We start from the raw sequence: 20249 nt of genomic DNA on the forward strand, positions 1-20249 counted from the left end.
AWTGACGCTCTAATGACCATTGTTTATTTTTGCTGTCGCAGAGTTCCCTTGAATCTAATCTACAACAGACTGGTCGAGCTAAATTAAAGTATCATTTAGAAAAATACTGACAAAGTGAAAGAATAGCAACAAGAAAGAGGGTAGAGGTGAGGTGCATTTCCATGCTTTGCTAATTGCACTTATTTGCACTTATCATAGCAATTACTGCGAATATAAATACAGCAGTAGGGTTAGAAAATGTTGCAGCTAAGTGTCTCGGGTGCCGTTGTGGTAAAAGATGGAGTTGGCACCATTTCACATGCAGGGGGTTGTAATGCAATAATTCAAAGAATTTAATCTTGGTTATACCTTGGATGGATGTCATACTGCAATGAATTCCTGCTCTGCAGCAGATGATCCATCAGTAYGCCATAAAAAATCCATTTGCATTATAAAGAAACAGCTTCTCCAACACCTCAAGAACAGCAGTAAACTAATGATACATTGCTACTCTTTAAGTGGTCAGTCGCCTTCAAAGAACATAATTACTTGTAGTATTTGTGGGGCTCAAAGTGCTTTACGTTGAAAATCATAGATTTAATTAGCTGTTACTAACAGAAGAAGAAAAAAAAACAGAAGACATATCAATAAYCATGCATACATTAGGGGAATTGTTTCTGTTATATGGAAGTAAAGATTATGGAGTATATTGAGATCAACATGCAGTTTAGGCAAGTAAAAATATCACTTATTTACCTCAGTCTTATTACTGGTTAGCTGAGGCCAGTTGCAAAAGTTTCCTAACTTTATTAGCTGTCAAAGTTACTTAGAAAATATTGTTTAAATAAAATTGCTTGGATTTGATCAATTTACTTCTAACTTTTAGAAGAAAACCTTTTTCTTTCTGGACATGAAAATAGTTAATGGTCTGTTTATCTCTGTTACTGGAGCATGAAGAAAAGCACTACATTCACACTCCCCAGTGGCTTTAATATAAATTAATGATGTACAAACCCTGGTAATTAATTGTGCAGCCCACATGCACTTTCTCACACTACCAGCTTACTAGGCAAAGGGCAAAAACTGCAAATGCTTGTTGTGTGTACACTGCATAATTAGATTTACAACGTGAAGACAACTAGAAGCAACAACAAGACTATGACACATTAACCACTACTATTTCTAAAACTCAACTACAACCAGCAAAATAAAACCAAGTGTAATCACAAACAATTGTAAATGTAGCTTCTTTGCTTTCAAAAGTTAAATAATACATGTTGGATATGGAAGCAGTAGGGACAATGTTCATTGTAGGTAGAAGGTTTGATTTTCAATTTACTTTAAGTTTTATTTACCATAATGAGWATGAAACACAATAGCCTCATCTGACACAGACTAGGCTCAAAAATAAGGGAACATATATTTCTAGTAGTTTGCTCTCTGAGAGTGCTAAAAGCGGAACATGTATCGCCCAAAGACCTATCGATTTGCAGATGCACTTACGTCCTTTTATGCAATTCTCATAAATTGAATATTGGACATTATTTTATTCATGACGGTGTATAAATTGTTAGTCTTGTCAAATGACATATAAGTAAAGTTTATGTAAAATTTTGACTGAATCCTTAACGGAAAGTTTTRATATTCTGTAATCTGTGCAGCAGCTTTAGATTTGTGCTGCTTTGTCCTGTCAGAATGATGGAAAACCAACCAAGAAAAGTAATAGTGAATTGAACAGTACATGACAGCCTTCAGATTGTATCTARACATCGACCTAAGAAAATGTTTTTGTCATATCATAATATCTATGTGTCATTGTTCCTACAATCAGAATCCTATTTGATTTAAAGTTTATTCAAATTGTAAGTGGAATATATGTTGCATAATAATTAGAGGTTATCACTCCTGTGTAACAGTGGAGAGTTAAAGCTAAAATTTTGCACTTAGGTCTTCTTCTTAGTCAGACACAAACAGCTCTGAGMGCTGAAAGTGGAACCAGAGTTTGCTTCATTTTTCTGGCATAACATGATAATCCACCTGTCAGTTTTGCACAATGGCACAATTTTAATGTAAAATTAACTAATTGTGAAGGGTTTTGTAGACATRAAGGTTTTACTAAAATATGTATTTTAATAAATATACTCATTACTTGATATAATAAATCACATCAAGTCATGATTGTGATTTGCGTAAAAATGTTAAATATTCTTCTTATGTACATGTCATCTGATATCCTTAAGACTCTTTCTTGCAGGCCACATATTCAACTGCCCTCTAACAACATATTACCTCAAAGCACCTTTTGTCAAACCATAAGTCAAAGGGAATAACACTTCAATAAAATAGGTTTTACAGTGCATATGTGCTCCACAAAAGGGCTCACCTGTGTTCGGGAGCTCCACATCGGCTTGTTTAAAAGCCCTGAGCAAAGAGGCTTGTTAAGCAGAAGCCAAGCATCAGGAGTTGGCAGCATTTGTTCTTGGCTGAGGCTGAGGCTACTAATACCATAAACACAGTTCATGTACAAATATGTCTCAGCAACAAACCACTTGACATTTTATATAAACTCACTTGTGCAAATGACCATTGTTTGAAGAATGTTTTTGGCTGTTTGACTTCCAGTTTTCTTATAAATGCTTTTCACCAAATCAGCATTGTGAATTGACAACACTGTTGCAGTGAATTGATAACACTGTCATGCACATGACAGTACATGTACGTGCCATGTGCTGGCATGTACATTATCTTAATATGTGTTCAGATGAAAGGGAAGTGATGTTAAAAAAAGTTAMGTTTTTATGTTAAAATTTAAGCCTTTATTGTGAAACTTTGACATTTACACCACTTTTAGTGTGAAAGTTTTACATACCAAGTTACATAAAATATATGATTATCTACAGGTCATCATTACGTCTCCTTTTTTTACTGGAAAAAAGTAAATKTAAATTAGAAAGTGTAGAAATATTGAGTCCAACCTTAGAACTTAAAAAGACAACTAGCTGCATAAAGACATGAGCATGTCCATAAAAACAGAAGTTTTGGTAGTGTGGTGCTTGGGTGCATTTATGAGTGAGTCAACCCACTTGCAGGTAGGAAAGGCAGCAGCAATTATATTGAAGCATATTGTTTTTTTTACACTTCGTCAATTGTAAAAAAAGAATAAATAAATAAATAAAAATAAAATAAAAAATAAGAAAGAAAGAATAAAGAAAAAACAGTCTTGCATTAAACGTGTGAGGACATTTTTAAAAATATGAAAACATTTAAGTTACTGGCCAATTTCCAGAAGACTTAATGACAAACCAAGGCCAGCCCTCTGACACCTTCCCCCATCCTGCAGATAAACAAAAAAAAGAAAAACATGGAGTTGGTGTATGGCTATATAGGCATAACCTATKATATTGTTATTGTTATAACCTATTATACAGTATACCTATTGTATTAAAAATAAATGTTTTAACACCTGATTGAATAGGTGTTAAAAGTGGTGTAAGGCAATGCATTTAATTAAGTTTAATTAGGGCAAAACCACAAGAATGTTGCTTGGCAATCATTAACAATGTTGAAAACAAATGTKGCAGCAATCAKCATGAAAACCTTAGTCTACCTGTTAAGAAAGGCCATCTAGTGCATACCTGGACGGGATCTGCTGCCGATAGACCGGCTCACCTTTCATGCACAGAATGCTTCCAATGTACTTCCCGTCAATTAACATTTCTGCTCGTCAAACACACGGTCAGGTGAGAACACAACWATTTTTTTTKYTTTTTTTTGCTTTTTGTTGKGGTGAATTGTTGTTTCTTTTTGTACCATGACGTACAAGAGTGAATTTATTGCAATTTTCCAGCACTACATCCTTTTGCAAGCACACCTGAATGAATGGATTACAAATGACTAATGCCTCATGTGACAAAACACTTACACTGTTTGTTTAATTCAGATTGAAAACACATCCTCCCACATTCATGGCAATGACGTTGGACTTGTTTGAAGTATTTGCAATGTGGTCCTCATTATTTTTCACACAAAACGAGTACAGATCAAAAAGTGGAGAACAGAAGGGATTGTAAGGACTCATGAGAATGAGCAATAACCTTGCCAATGGCATTCATTGTATGAGTGCGTGTGTGTCATGAGTGTGTATAGGTATGTGTGTGTGGAGCATCAGTTTGCTTGGAGTAGACATATACTAGGCCAGCTGAGACAGCTTATACACACCCCAGCATCTGGTTGGTCCCATGTAGACACACTTAAACACACACACCTACTTGCAAACACACATTTATTCTTCAAAGCAGGCCCATATTTACTGAGTAATGCGTCCATGAGGAGAGGAGATGCAACCTTGTTGGAAGACAGTCTAGGCTTTCACCAAAGAGATGGTAAACTCTTTGGTTGTAGTAATTATGTTAGCAAAGGTTGAAAAACAGCAGTTAATCCAACAACAGCTTTTGGTAAACATGTCAAACTCTGTGTTTGGATGATTTTCATTAAAAAAACATCAAAGCTAATTCCAGAAATATAAATATGAGATAAAACTGAACAGATAAAATGAATGAAACAAATTAAACTAAAAAACTAATTTGAAATGTTTCATCTTTGAATGGCTTGCCTCAGAGGAGCTCCTGCAAAATGTGCCACTACAGGAAAGTTAAAGTAATGATTTAATTTCTTCAGCAAYATAGTTTCACAGATTTGAAATAAGTAGGATCCACTATATGGTTGTAAATATTACATGAGTCAGGTCATTGAGAGAGTAATTGGCTTTTAGAGTYGGCTGATAGTGCTCTACCATCCTTGCTGAGATTTATAATGTTGACTTACTGTACAGGACACAGAAGATAATCACTGACACAGTTTGTCCCAAAGTGCAATCTATCTCTCACCCTCCGCCATTAGAAAAGGAGTGCAATTCTTTAAGGGCAAACAGGTGCCAACCTCAATCAACTTGGAATTCTTAATACATAAAAAGGCCCAACTGGAAAAAAAAAAAAAAAAAAAACAGAAAGTAAGGTTTCATCTGTTAAAATTAGATCAAGGCAAATCCAAAGCTTGATTCTAAATGCATTTTTTTTGTCTTTCCATTTGATCTCTGCTAATTCATCTTCAAGTCTCCCCCACCCGCTCTCTCTAGGTTTTGTTGGAATTAAATTGATTTGCATAATGAAAGACGATCAAATTTGCCGTGCAGAAATAAAATAGAAATAAAAAAAAGGACTTTCCTCCKARGGCGAATGGGGTGGGAGCCACATGAGAAAGGGAGAGTTGAAAGAAAGAAACAATAAAATGCAATTATACAGCTTCAATAAACCCATAATTCCAGCACGTACAAAAATACCCAGATAGGCGGTTCATATTATTTCATTTGACAAAGCTGTAAAGGCTCATTCAAAGCTGCACATGCCTCACAAAACCACAAATTGTCTAATCACTTTATTTTTTTCTTTTGAAAGGAATTTGTATGTTGCTAACCCTTGTGACTGTCTTAACTTTCTAGGTGTTATTACTAATTACATTTCTGTTGTGATGGTAATGCTCAGCAATCTCTAACAAAGAAACTCATCTAATTATTCTGTGTTTTATGTATCAGGACAGGGTGCCATTCTGAGGTGGTGGAATTATTTTATTTCCAGTACCTTTGTGTTCTGATATTTATGAAATGTTGGTATCTACCAAATGTTAATATAAATCCCAAAAAAGAAAGAGGAAATGAGACACAAATGATCCCTCTATTAGTGTATCCAAAGTAACTAAAGGAGCTGTGYTTTAAACTTTGCTTTGAGAAATACATTTTCCTTATACTTATTTTTTTTAATTAGAAAAAAAAAGAAAAAGAAAGATGCTTCATTCCTTGTAAAATAATTTTCAAGAATCACCTGCCTAACAAACGTATCCTAGACAAATGTTTTTTTCATTGGTTCATGWWASAACTTRGCACAACTGAAAGGATTTCCTAATTATTTCTTTACCTATAACAGCCATTTTTAACCAATTTCAGAAAAYGTTACAAACACAAAATCCTGTTTCATCCAAGATTATAAAGTGTATAGGTAACTCTTAATTTGATAAGTAAAAATACACACCATAGAAACATAGTTCATATAATGGTGTAAGACCTATTTACATAAAGGGAATTGGATTAATTAAAGTTTGGATTTATCAATGTTTTAGATGTCTTAAAGTTTTAAAGCTATTTAAACTGTTGTTCTACTTAACATGACACATCTCAGTAAGTGCATTCAAGGCTTTTGTTTTGTTTCCTTCGTCTCATTCCTTGTGTGTCCTGTGGTTGGATCCTCTCTCCAGCCATCATCCTCTTACATCATGACAAAGAGTTCCATTGCCAAACCCTTAAGTGTATAAAATATTTATAAATCATAATTTATTCAGGTAAAATGTAGGTTTAAATTTTAAAATGCTTAGAGGAGGCTATTAGTGCCAACACATCTGGAGACAACAACACTAAAGAGCCATCAARAAGGTTTACTCAGAGCTTTGTGTTTCAGGCAAATCCCTTAACTGTACTTTCCACCAACACACAGCCACATATTAGAGTATTAAAATTTGCTGAGTTAGTAAAATTTTAAGACTGCACACACGAAACAAAAAAAAAAATGATATGCTACTAAAGAATATTCAGAAATTGTTTAAGGAACGGAATGGGAGATGTGAGATTACAGGGATATTTAACTTAAAACAACCATATATAAATGYTATTAAAAAGTATGTGTCTCTCTGTTGCTGGCTTTAAGCTTTTGAATAGTTTGGCAGAAGACCTCAAACTAAGTAATATCATGAAAAAGTATAAAATGCATTAAAACATAAAATGATTAGAAGCTATTAAGGAACTTGAACTTTTGAAATCTAGTTAAAACCTTTGTGATGGTGATTTACTGTCTAATGTTTCTGGTTTTTGTTCCTCTCAGGGCCGGGGACCGACCGACCGATCGACCGTCCGTCCGTCCATCCGTGGATCTAATCTAATCTTATCTATTGGTCACTTTGTTTGCATGTTATTTGCTTTTTATCAGAGTATTTCCTTATTTTGCACTTTGTTTTCTCAATAAACTGAACTGTCTTAGGCAACAGTTATCCAACTAATCTTACCCCTTCTCATTGCGTCCAAGAGTACTAAACAATTATTTTGTTTTCAGTTTTTGCGTTTGTGTGTTTATTTAAATGTAGATGACTACTTATCTGCCCTGCGACAGACTGGCAACCTGTCCAGGGWGAACCCCGCCTCTCGCCCGGAACGTTAGCTGGAGATGGGCACCAGCAACCCTCCTGACCCCACTGAGGGACAAGGGTGTTGGAAAATGGATGGATAGATGACTACTTATCCACTTTTCCACTCCTAAATACAAAAGAAGGTCATAATTAAAAAAGAAACATATTATTACAAAACCACTTTAAGTTATCTGTGTGTAATTGCTAGYTACCCATTAACACCAAGAAACTAAACTGCTTTTACCACAGCTTCTTAAATGGGAATATTTAAAGATCTGTATTTCACCCCAATCCATTATCAAACTTTTTACACTTTGTCACACACACCTTAGAAAAACRGATAGAAAAACCTGTCAGAATGAAGAAAAACATTGTCGCACAAAGTATCAAACTTTCCAGAAGGACAAGGACATGGAAAACTTAGAACAAAGAGAGATAAGTCTCGTTTTGACAAGCGTTTAAGTTCAAGTAGCTACTGYGATAGCAAAATTTTATGTGGGGGAGTTGTGATGTCTACAGGGACTAAAAGTGAGAAACATCAAACCACAAAAACAAATAATAGTATAAAGAGGCTGGCATAAAACAATCGATTCCTTGTAGGATCAGCAGTACACATGTGGCAGCATCAAGTGATGTTGCATGGTTGAAGTCTTCAAGTTGTTTTTAACCATGCTCAGTTTATAAAGGAGAAATCTGTGTTGGATTACATACTGTAGTTTCCACAATTATCATGGTGTATATGTAARAAAAAAGTCTTTAAAYTAAATGAATCTTTTATTGYCTCMAACTTAGCAATTTGGAAGAAATCAACCATCTGGTTTTAGATTGTRGTGGAATCCATTCTTTTAGAGCTTCAGAAGAATAGTCTTAGGCTGAAGGCCTGTTGTAAATGGCTAGAGGTCAAGAATSAGACCTTGAACAGCTGTGTTGAAAACTACAGCTTTCCATCTATAGTGCGCCTGATTTACCACACAGCCAGGCATTAATTTGAATACATTTATTAAAGTAGAAGAAAGATMAATTCTAAAATCTATTTTCTTTTATATAAGACATGTATTGATGTTCAAAAGTCCGGAAACTACAAGAACTGTGTCAAACAAAGCTGGATGGATGGATAGTGAGCAGGATTGCAAATCAGTAGAATTTCAGCATTAAATGTTACAGAAAACTACTAGGAAGTTGCAAAATCTCCATGGTAAAAACTTACTAATAAGATTAAACRTATCTTTGCCAGGGTTGCTAATAATTGTGAATTGTGCTGTATCAATTGGGGTATGGATCAATACATGGTTAGCATATGCTATGTGTGAATCAATAAATAATTAATAAATTGCAAACTTTAATTTAGATTTTACCACCTATAAAAGCACACCTGGTTCGTTCCCTGACTGTAAAGAAAACGATTTATCCTTTACTGTGTTAGTGCAAAACCTCTGATCCTCCAGTGTGTCTTTTCCTGGCAGGCTAAACCTTCAAGAAACAGAAGGATTAACTGAACCTTTTGCTTTTAACACCTATGGAGCTAAAACAATCTACACAAGATGCACAAAAGACACAGCAAAACCAAAATCAATAACAATATATTAATTTCTTAGAAGCCTGCATGTGTTGGTGCCAGTGATGCTTTACTGCAGAAGTGCTAAATTACTTTCTGTTTTTCTGAGCACTAATTCATAATTTGTGTTCATGCATACAGGGTTTCTTTGAATGCTAGCAGAAGTTTTCTGCTCAAAGCCACTAGCAGATTTACTCCAGAATGTAATGAATTTTTCTTTGTTTTTTGGAGGGGAGTTAAGAGGGACTGGTAGGTMTGTGCAACAAAAGTCCTCTCTTTTGTTTTTTAAAGGCTTTCCTAAGGAGGTTAATCATCAGTCAGCTTGATTATTTCGTACTTCTCAGTCAAAGAATCAGCAGGTTCCACATAATAGGTACATAAAAAGATCATGGAAGGCTAGAAGTGTAAAATTTAAAACACAATCTCTTGAACTTCCCAAGCATTTGTAATGCAAACCAGGACCATGTCTGTAAGGTAGCTGCCTCAGGCTCTTGCAAAGCTTCCCTGTCTCCTTTCACTGGGGAAGTGATTTACAATTTAGATGCATGTTACAATTTGATGCTTTTATTCTCTCTTCATTGTGTTTTATCTTATGGACCTGTTGTCGTTTTAAACTTTTTGTTGTAAYTGTAACCTAAAACAWGCTTATGYTGATTTTTATGCTTTTCTTTTATGTTCCTAAAATAAATGGAACATTTCAGCAAACATTTGTTAAATTAGTAAAATAACAACAAAGAAATAAACTACTTTCACCCAGCTTTCAGTAAAATATTTGTCAGCGCAATAAAAACAATAATTTAATGATTAAAGGACACACTGAAAATGCCTGTCAGAGTGCAGTTTTTATAAAGACTCAATGGCCATTTCAGTATAACAGCCATCTCATTTTAACATTTGGGTTTTTCAGTGAACAGCATTTGTTTTGTGATGTAGGCCAGGTTTGTTTAAGCGKCCTCTCTTAATCAAAAGTTCTTTTTTTTTTGACCTGCTAAAAGTCAGTATTTTTTCTTATCCYGCCTTGAAACTAAATAACTAATGTTATGCAGCTATTAGGCAACATATGATTGATATTTCCTGCAGTTCACATTTACGTCCCCCTCCCACCACCAATGTTTAATCAATTGTCATTACCAAGTCAAGTACAAAGAGAAGAGAAGCGAAGATTTAATGTGCTCTCCACCATCCCCTCGAGAACTGTCAATCACCAAAGCTCTATCTGCATAACTAATGGCCATCTTCTTATTGCCCTTGGAATTTGGGGGAGGATGTTCTGACTGATGGCAACACACTTCATGTTCACATGTGTAGGTCATCACTAAAGAGTGACATGTTCCTTGACAGTGATAAAGGTGATGCTCTTTTACAACTGAAGAAAATGAGCACAGCTGGGAACCTTCTTCTTTTGAAGAAAACTGACATTTTATARAATTAGACCCATGGCATGAGGTTGACTCAGCAGGATGGCACTCTTATGCTTCTTGTATTTATATCCAGTCCTGCTGACTTTGAAGCTCAAGATGATCTACAAAGTCTATGGCCACAAGCCTGKAGCCTTTGTCAGTCAGAAAACGCTGAAGGGACAGGATAGCAGTGAATAAATGCCTGCCAAACGCTTTCTTCCAAAAGACACACATATCATCAGGGCACTTCTGCAGTACAACAAAATACAGTCTGAAGCACTTTGTTGAAGAAATGCAAAGGGGGTGATCCAAAGTGTAAAGTCAATATAAATTGCTTTCATATTGTATATTTGTTTGTCCACCTATAATTTTTAGCTTCTGAGTTCCAAGTCAAAACAATTCACTGAAATGTTTTCCAGCTGTTTTTTTCTTTTCTTAGAAATGTGGATGTTTTTTTTTCTGTTTTTTTTCCAAAACTCAAAATCAAATATAGTTAAAAGTACAYTTACATCTAGCCCAACAAATCATTCATTTGCGGGTTAGATTTGTCACATCTAATTAAATCAGTCGCATAGCTTGCAAAAGACGCTATCTCTTTTGAACTGTTTCACATTTCATCAAATTAATTTAAGTATTTTATTAGGATTTTACATAACAGATTAAATGTCATGTATGGCTGTGAAAATAAAAGATGATTATGCATGATTCCAGCTGTTTTATAAATAATTGTATTTCCAATTATTCTGATACCCCTAAATAAAATCCATTGCAAATGCCTTTGGAAGTCTTCTAATTTGTAAACAGAGGCTACAWGTGTCTGTTTTAAATTTTGTATAAATTCAACTGTTCTGTGAAGCCCTCATGTCACTGAACATCAGTGAACAAACAGAAAGAAGAAGCCAGCAAATATGTCAGATGTAAAATTGCTGAGCACTTTAAAGCAAGTTAATATTGTTAAAATTATTTCAACATTGTTCACATCAACTTTAAATACCTCAAATAGATATAAAAAATATGGCACAAATATTCAAACTTTTGTCAGATGTGACAAAATTGGATGTTCAACATGCAAAATGCAATTTTGTGGCAAATCAGTAATTTTTTGCCCTGAATTGCATAACATTCTCCTGGCACCATCATGTTGTAGGCTTACTTTTCTTCAGCTAGCACAAAGAAAATGATAACAGTTGATGGGAGGGGAGATGGATGGAGCTTTAACCCTCCTGCAGTCTTAGTGTGATGATCAGAGGGAGCACAGCAGATGTCATGATCGGACAACATGACATCTGCATCTACTTAGACCTTTCTAATGTAAATAGAATAATTTTGATTTCTAAGTGCTTCAAACTGATGGTTTGACGAGGACCCCAGTCAAAGTGTCAGTTCCCAAAACCACACACACAAAACAAAAACGGCATTGAAAAAGCAAACGTGGGGTCAGTGCCACCCACTGTGACTGTGCACAGGGTAAAAAGCTTGCAGGATTCAATGGACCCCGTTTCTTAGGACTGCAGGAGGGATTAATGGGGTCATTCAGAAAGAAAACTTGTTAGAGGTTGCAAAGGATATATTGCTGTAGCCTTTCAATGGGAATATTATTAAATATATGATCAAAGTTATAATGACACGGTATATTCACAGCAACATTTTATATTCAGGTGTTAGAAAGACAAAATCCAGGCCTAAAGCCAATTCAGAATGAATGGCAGAATTTAAACTAATCTCACGGTTAATCCAATGTGACTATTGATGTGTGATTAAAACAAATATGAATTGTATTAATTTTACTTCAAACTATGCAACTTCTTGTGCTTTCTGTCTCAATAAATACAAATAMAATCACACATACATCAAGTTTCTAATTATAATTTCACATAAATGGGGAAACAACTCAGTAGTACAAATACCTTTGCTGTAGTAAAATGGTTGCTAAAATGTACTGCCTTAAAATGGTAAACCACTGTAATTGGTTTTAGAAAGTGCATTGTTTTATGAATTGCTATTATGTTAGAATAATAAAGCAAGAATGATAACAATCCAACTGCAACAACATAAAATGAAGATGTTTTGTCTTAGATGCCAAAATCAAAGCATAAATGTTCTGCTGTTASGCTGAAATTATTTTCTCCATCAAACAATTTTTYGACAAAACAGTTTACTTGAAGAAGAGTATTGTCAGGTGAACGTGAATCCCATTTACTGTCTTGCAGGGCATTTTAAAATCAGAAGAAATTAACTTTGTATGCTTTGGCATTCTCTGGTGACTTTGACAATTACAGTGGTTTGGCAGAAGACAGTCATGAGGGAGATGCGCTAAGTAGAAATTCTTTGTTTGGCCGGATCCTCTCATATGGAGTGTTTGTTTCAACCTAAAACTACTCTTTTTATCTATCCCTGGTGTAAATAAAAACAAGTTCTGCAAATATTCATAATTCAGGAAATGTCTTCAGCAAACAATTCACACTCAACAACTGTTAACATGGGGGCTCTATTCACTTTATCACTGACGTCTCATTTAATGAGCAATTTTCAATACACCACTGCACACATTTTGATTTACAAAAAAGTTAAATATTTATTGGTCTTTTTCTTTTTTAGAATTTTTCCATACATTTGCAATTTAAGGTAAACATGGAATAACTTGGGATAAAAGGTTGATGTGATCCGATCTGATCATGTGTCACCACAACCTCCCCAAGCCCGATGAAAACAACCCAAACAATAAATAAAATAAAATAAAACAATTTSATTATAAAATGGAATCAACATATTTTACACACTCACACAAAAAAATATGAAATARCTTCTGGCTGTTTTTGTCACAAAGTTGACCACCAGCCAGCTTCACAAAACAGTCATTTGTTTTTATTTTATTTGTATTTTTTTGTGAAACCCTGCAGCAGTTTGTGCCTTGTTGCCCCACAAATGGCTGCAGAGAAAGTAGGAAAAAGACACTGTTAACACACAATTGTCCTCAGTTTCTCACCTTCAAAATTTATCTTTTAATAAACCACAAAAAAATAAGTTTTTTTTTTTTTTTCTTCAGGCTGAAAGATCCAGACTGCGTTCTGTTTTGTATTTCTCTTCATCGGGTTATTGTACAAAACCTATCAAAGAAAATAAAACATTTTTCYAGTGTGTAATTTTTAGATGGCCCGCATATCACTTCGGTACTTTTGTTTTGTGTAATGATCTGGCACTGCTSCTCTTTCTTCTCCTTTAGTGAAGTCATTCTCCATTAATTTGTATTCAACACTAAGAGTTACCATCATCTGAATAAATAAATAAATAAAAATAAATAAATATACGAATATTCCTTTTCTTTTTTTTWTATACGTCATTTAAACAGTGCACTTCCATATTACTAAGTTTTACCCAAGTAATAATGATTCTTGTCACTCTGTGTGTCATATAGTAGCTTTAACTGAACACTTGCATGTTGGGCGCAGAAAATAATCCCTTTACAAACAAACAAACAAACAAACAAATAAACAAACAAACAAAAAAAGACTAAATAGCACTTTTTATGCCCCAATTCTTTAAGCCTAAATATATTTAAAAAAAAATCTAAACAAAAGTTTAAAATCAATGTCGTCTCAGAGCTCAAAGTCTACATTGGAGAACTTCCAAAATGAGATGAAGAGGTTGCACTCTGACTGAAATGAGCACACAAGGTTAGCTCTGATGATTTTAGTAGAGTGCCAGAGGGTGAGGAGACAGAAAAACCGAGGAAAAAGGAGTGTTTAACTGTCTCTCTGTAGATAAGAAACTGTGCTAGGATGCTTCCTCCTCAGTCTTTCCTGGAGCGTAGTAGCCTGCCAGTTGCCTAAAGCGTGGCCCCCAGTCGCTGAGGTAGGAGAAATCCAGCTCAGATGTGGTGGACAGTGTGTGGATTGAACTGAGTGAAAGCGCAGGCGAACTGGTGCCCTCAAAGGCGTATGTCTGGAATGAGTCATATGGCGGMACTGACAGGTCAGCGTCAGCCTGCTCCACCTTCTTTCGTATGTAGCCTTTGAAAAGGGAGAAGTCTGTTGCTGCTGCCATAGCTCCGTCCACCCCACCTCCCACTCTGTTTGCCTGTATCCACTGAGGCAACGAGCGGATGTCCGGTCCAGAGTCACAGCTTTTGGCCTCTGGGAAGTCATAGAGGTTCCTCAGTGCGCTCATGTCATATGCCTGAGTGTCCTGCTCCCCTCCRCCTTCGTCATTGTATTTGATGACGTTATCTCTCATGTCCTCCTCGTCCTCTGCCATCCTGTGGCCTTTCCTGTGGCGTTTAAGGGTGAGGATCAGCAAGACAAGAACTGAAAATGGTAGAAAGCAAAAGAAGACAGCGCTTTATTAAAGCTTTGAAATSATATATTTACAGATATAAAATCTTCAAAATACTTTCAATAGTAGAAATGMATAAAAACAGATGATGCAGGGTTACGCTGGAATCATTTTAAAAGCTCAGTGTACAAGATATTGACAGTGACATGCTCTGTAAAATATGAATCAGTGTTGGTTTAAAAAGCTAAAATATTAGAATATAAGTCCTCATCATTTTCTCAAAAAAGTAAACTCCAATGATGCCAGCAACTAGTGCTACAAAAAATATGACAAAATGTGTTTGTCAAATTTTCTCCTTAGATGATAGTTTTGAAACTATTTAAAGTTTGTACCTATTCTCTCTATAACTTTGATTTATCCTACCTGAAGGTAATGTATGATCAAGTTTTCCATTTCAAATACATGAGCATTGATTTTTCACATCTTTGATAGCCTTACAAAAAATCTGCTACAAAAAGCCCTAATGGTGCCCGATACCACATCAATACTCATTCAAGTCTAATAAAATCGAGATGCTTGGGTTTTAAACTTGGAAATGTAAGCATTCAGCAAAAGAGACAATATGTCAGAGACATAAGTTCRAGCTAAAAAAAGATGGATTAGGACACAAAAAGGCTTCAAAAGAGAACTAAGGCTTAATGTCTGTTACTGAAGATAAAGAACTTTATTTTCTGATCATTTTGATTGATGMMAAAACAGTTTTTTGATTAGACATCTATAATTACAGTGCCTTGAAAAAGTATCTGTCCCCACACAAATTCCTTTTCTTGGCTTTTTGTCAGTTAAACCATGATAATTATCAAACATAATTTAATATCTGACAGACAAATACAACATGTAGTTTTGATGATAATTTAAATTATTATTACATAACTAATTTAGAATTGAATTGCCCCAACACCATGTACTGCTTGAACATCTTGGTGGTAACAACTTCTATCAAGTTCTTGTGATATTTTTCAATGAACTGAGATATTTTGACCCCAGCCATTTTGAAGAACGGTTATTTATTGCACAACAAGAAGAGCAGAGTGAGAAGAGGAAGACATGCAGCAAATGGGTCAGGGCCAGGAATTGAGACAGTTGTGTTGAGGACCGTAGCCTCTGAGYATGATGCAACTATTCTACCACTGAGTCATGTGGTGCACCTCGAAAAACTATTTTAATTCAGCCACAATACAGGATTTTTGCTTTGGATCTTTAATCCTGCAAAGGTAAGGTGCAAAACCAAAGTCTGGACAGAGAAAAGAATACATGGTTCCATAAATCACAGGAAATYCTCCAGGTTCTGAAGAGATGAAGGAAGACTAGACCAGCACAATCCCATCAACATGTTCATCAGTTTCTGGTATTCTATTGGTCTTATCAGGCCAAAGAATATTTCAGAAATGTTCGGCTCAACATGATGGTTTTTAGGAAACATTACATGGGCATCTGTGTTTATCTTGGAATGCAGTGGTTTTCACTATGAATATCTACAGTTATGGTTTTGCCTTWTCTTCTTTTTATTGGTAATTGACTTCAAATTCAGATTATCTTTATTTTCATTCAGCAAAACAACACWGACTGATTCTCTGACCTTAAATGTCTTCTGTCAACATCTTATTTGACCGCCAAACAATTACAAGCAAACACAAACAAATTAATAAAAATAAACACAAATTAACAAAGATACATTAGTTTAGTTTAGTTTCTTTTTTTATCTCATTTTTAGTTCTAAGTTGGAAAAAACTCACCTTTATCCTATAAAATAGTATTGTGGGTGGACAACATCAGTGTCACTAGCACAGTCAGATATATCAGGAGGTTGTGTTTTTTATTCTCCTCTGCATTGTACAGTTTGAAATATGCCGTAATATTTTGCAGCCTAGTACTTTCAGAATATTAAACAGTRGTAAAAATATACAAACCTATTAGTGTCTGTCACATCTACTGGTTTTGAAAAAAAGCACACCACCACTTTAGATGTCAAGTCTGGTTTAAGCTCAGAGATGTCCCACAAATCCATGTAAACCAGACAAGCATTCCAGGAAGCACAGTTGCAAATGTAAATAATCTGCCATGTTTCCTTCAAAACCAACATTAAGCAGGAAGATACAAAAGAAAAAGAGACAAAAAGCTGCTTAACAAGAAAAAAAGCACAGTGTTGTGCTCTAAATTGGCTGACTAAGAGCTATGTTATCAAGTAAATGCATTTACAAATGCTTCATTCAGTCCTTTTTTAAGAAATTACTAAGCACAATAAGCTTCAAATGGGTCCTACACTGTCTTTATTGAAACATATCGACATAGTACGTTAAATGGAGCACGAAAAATKTATACATACCCATTAAGGTAAATAAAAAAAGGAAAAAGCCCATTTAAATTTACAACAATGATCACTAATAGATAGTTGACTTTAGTCAGCTTGGTAGTAAAAATAAAACTCTAAACCTCTTTCACCTACCACCATTGACATGCTGTCAAGTAAATAATTTAAATGATGATGCAGTTGTCATTTTGAGTAACTGATATCTTTTTCATTATTTTGCATGTTTCACTGTAATTTAAAACGATATTTATCATAGGCAATGAGTCAATTACACAAACTGTTTACAAATGGATCMCAGCTAATCCRAATGGTTTACAGATGGTTTCACAAATAATTGTCAAACTAAAACAAAATTGAGAGCTACTGTAAAACTATTGYAGAATTTTAGATTTTATACAAGTCAGAGTTCAGGTCAAGTAGGACAAATAAAAGTAAATTAACTTGCAATCCATATCAGTTTTTTGATATTGTTTATGAATTTGTAATTTGTKAAGACATATCTCAATAATCGTTGGCAGCTCACATAGATCCAAACAAATATTCATTGTTACTGAAGAGTGTTTTCTAGTTCTAAAATATAATTTAGAAAATAATACATCTTAGTCTGTCAGCTTGTTTTATAGCTAAGAGTCAGCTATTGGTTGTGACACCACAAAAGCACCAAAGCAATGTGTCATTTTTCCTCCTGTTAACCGGCACAGGAGGAAGCTGCTTTAAAAAAAAAAAAACACACAAGCAAAGAGTTATTTGGATTTAGTTAAAAGTAGACCCCATGAATCTTTAAGAACAGATAACAACGTGCCAAAATCCAAGAGATAAAAAATAAGACTTTCTGTTTATACTGGAGGTTGTTGGTTTGCCCATCACAACAGCCATCTGTTTGCTATAAAATGAGATATGGCTACACTCTTTAATTGCCACACTAGGTATTATTATTGGTCCTTCATGAAGTCTGTACATGTAAATCACACATGGACCTAGATAACTACATTTTGTATGCATAAAAAGCACMCTGTGGGCAGATGGTTTCTTTTAAAATGATTTCTGATTGAACAATTCTCCTCTTAACAAAGGGCAAATAATACAAAAAAAGCTTTAAGATAATTTGCATTRTGTCCTTTTTCTATTATCTGTAACTGTCTGAATTTTTTGCACGTGTCCTGAAAGTAAGACAAATATTTCCCTTTGCAACTGTAAATCTCTTGCCAGACTACGAAGTTCTTTATGATCTACAATTGATTTTATATGGAATCTATGACTGATAACGTTGTTCTCCACTCACATTGTTTTGCTGGGCATCATTTGGGAAGCAGCATTTGTTATCATTGTCTTATTCTTCTCTTCAATGAATGGAGCAAATTAATTGCCATGAGGCCTAAAAAAAAAAAAAATCAGTTTTCTTTTTTTTTTGTATTTTGCGGTGCATACTTCCATGCATACTAAACAAGCACTAAGACAGTTACTCTGAATCCACCCTAATGTGAGAAGTAAAAGACAGAAAAAAAAATGCCACACTCTGAGCTCTTTTTTTGGTCCAGATGTATAAATTTTGTTAAAGAATCTGTGGTGATATGGGACAGTCTAATAAAAAAGCAAAAWCCTGTCAAACCGTGCAGTATCACTCACTTTTAGGTGTGCAGATGCCTGGATGGTGAAACTCTGCAAGCCTATTTACCTTGACAATTAGCACACCTTTGGAAATGTCAATAAACACCATGTACAGAATTTACTCCTGCTGGAAGCTTATGTACCTGTGTTTAGCCGACTCCTATACATACAAAGCTGATACCCATGTGTACAGATGTTGTGATAAGTGTTCCTGACAAGACAGTTAATTTCCCCTTGGGCTGCGCTGGTTGCCCTCACGCGGGAGTTCATCACAAGCAGATGGGAGGTAATTGGAATGGATGCAAGCAGATGCTGCGACGCAATGAAATGGATTCATCACATCAGGCCTATATAAGAGCTGATGGAGGGACTGTTTGTTTGTACGGTAATTAGGCAGAAATTTGTTTTCATTTTTCTCATCATCCTGCAATTGATGCAATAGAGGTGGTCCAGCCACCAGAGAAAGAGAGTGTTGGCCAGTTGATTAGTCATTGTGTGCACAACAAGAGGCTATGCATGCATGTGTGCAAGAAAGAAAAAATGAAAAACAATGTGAAAACAATAATAGACCATAAAATAAATAGACTGTATTGCTGTTAAGAGGGTTTTGATGAGGGCTACATGCTCAAGCAGTTTGCAGTTTGATGCATGTGGTACAGTAACTAAGTAACTAGAAAAGTGTTGGAGGCTATTGTTGAGATAATAAGATTAGGCTACTGTCAGATGCTTTGTGCTAATGTTGTTATTCACAGCAGGATAGTTGGGAAAACACTGCTTGTCCATTGATCCTGACCTGACAAACCCAGAGATTTCACTGTCTTGCAAGATTACTAGCAGAATATAGGAGCTGCAACTTAGTCAGCTAAACAAGTTGTTCAATGCTTTGATAAGAAAAAAAAAGTATTATGTTTGGTACTTCTACTTCTACTTCTACTAATAGTGTGTACATAGTCTGCTGCATATTCCACAAATTGTGCAGACAAACGATGACTGTGTGGGACWAATGAATACAGCCGGACTGCTGACAATGTTTATGCAGGTAGGCCAAAACAAAAGAAATACCACGATTAGATTTAACAAATTAAATGTAACCAGASACCAGTAAAACCATCACAGAGCCAAAGAAATACTGAAGATAAAACAAATACGAAAAAGATGTCCCAATGTCAAGAGTCCTGTCCGCCCTCCTCTACCTCTGAAACGTCCTTTACAGTATTATATGACACACATTCATGTTATAATACATCATTATGTGCAATCTGCACCACTTTTGAACATGCAATGATTTGCACATGAAATCTTTGGAGATAGTGTAAATGTTTTGTTACCAACGACAGCATAAAAATCATCTGTTCTTTCACAAAGTCTTGCTCTTTCCTAGGGTGAAAAGTGTTAGTTTTCACCTTGTGCTGATTTCAGGGCCATGTTTTGCACAACACTAAAGCCATGACACATTGGAGAGAGGTGTTTTTTTTATGTCCATAAGGTTGCTTCTGATTTGCAGATAACAGATTTGTTGAGGCTTTTATAACTGTGATGAATAAGTGATGCTCTGCTTTTCAAGTTCACTGTTTCATTAATGGAGACACACTTTTAATAGCATTCATTAGAAAAGCTCTTAAATGAAAAGAGAACAATGTAAGTCATAGTTAAAGCAACATCATGTCACATCATCCATCATTCACTCCCTGCACTGTATAAACTATGTAGAGTCACCAAGCRGAGACAGAACACTCTGACATTAATGTCACTTCTTGCTGTCAGTAAAGAGTGCAACGCAAAGACTTACAGTAGTGATGGGGGACATAAATTTTTGAAATATTTCAATATCAGCCAG

At 35.2% G+C, this 20249-nt stretch overlaps 1 protein-coding gene across 2 annotated transcripts in view; it reads right to left on the reverse strand.

Moving 5' to 3' along the window:
* Positions 1–13186: 13186 nt before the first annotated feature.
* The window catches only part of cdh22 (cadherin 22), a 159229-nt gene continuing 152166 nt past the window's right edge, over positions 13187–20249 (reverse strand). For both annotated transcript variants that reach the window (XM_008409225.2, XM_008409223.2), the window contains one exon: positions 13187–14465. In XM_008409225.2, the coding sequence (XP_008407447.1) occupies positions 13936–14465 (530 nt within the window). In that variant the 3' untranslated portion in view covers positions 13187–13935. The remainder of the gene's footprint in view (positions 14466–20249) is intronic.

Source organism: Poecilia reticulata, linkage group LG5 (assembly GCF_000633615.1).
Source record: "Poecilia reticulata strain Guanapo linkage group LG5, Guppy_female_1.0+MT, whole genome shotgun sequence".
NCBI lineage: Eukaryota > Metazoa > Chordata > Actinopteri > Cyprinodontiformes > Poeciliidae > Poecilia > Poecilia reticulata.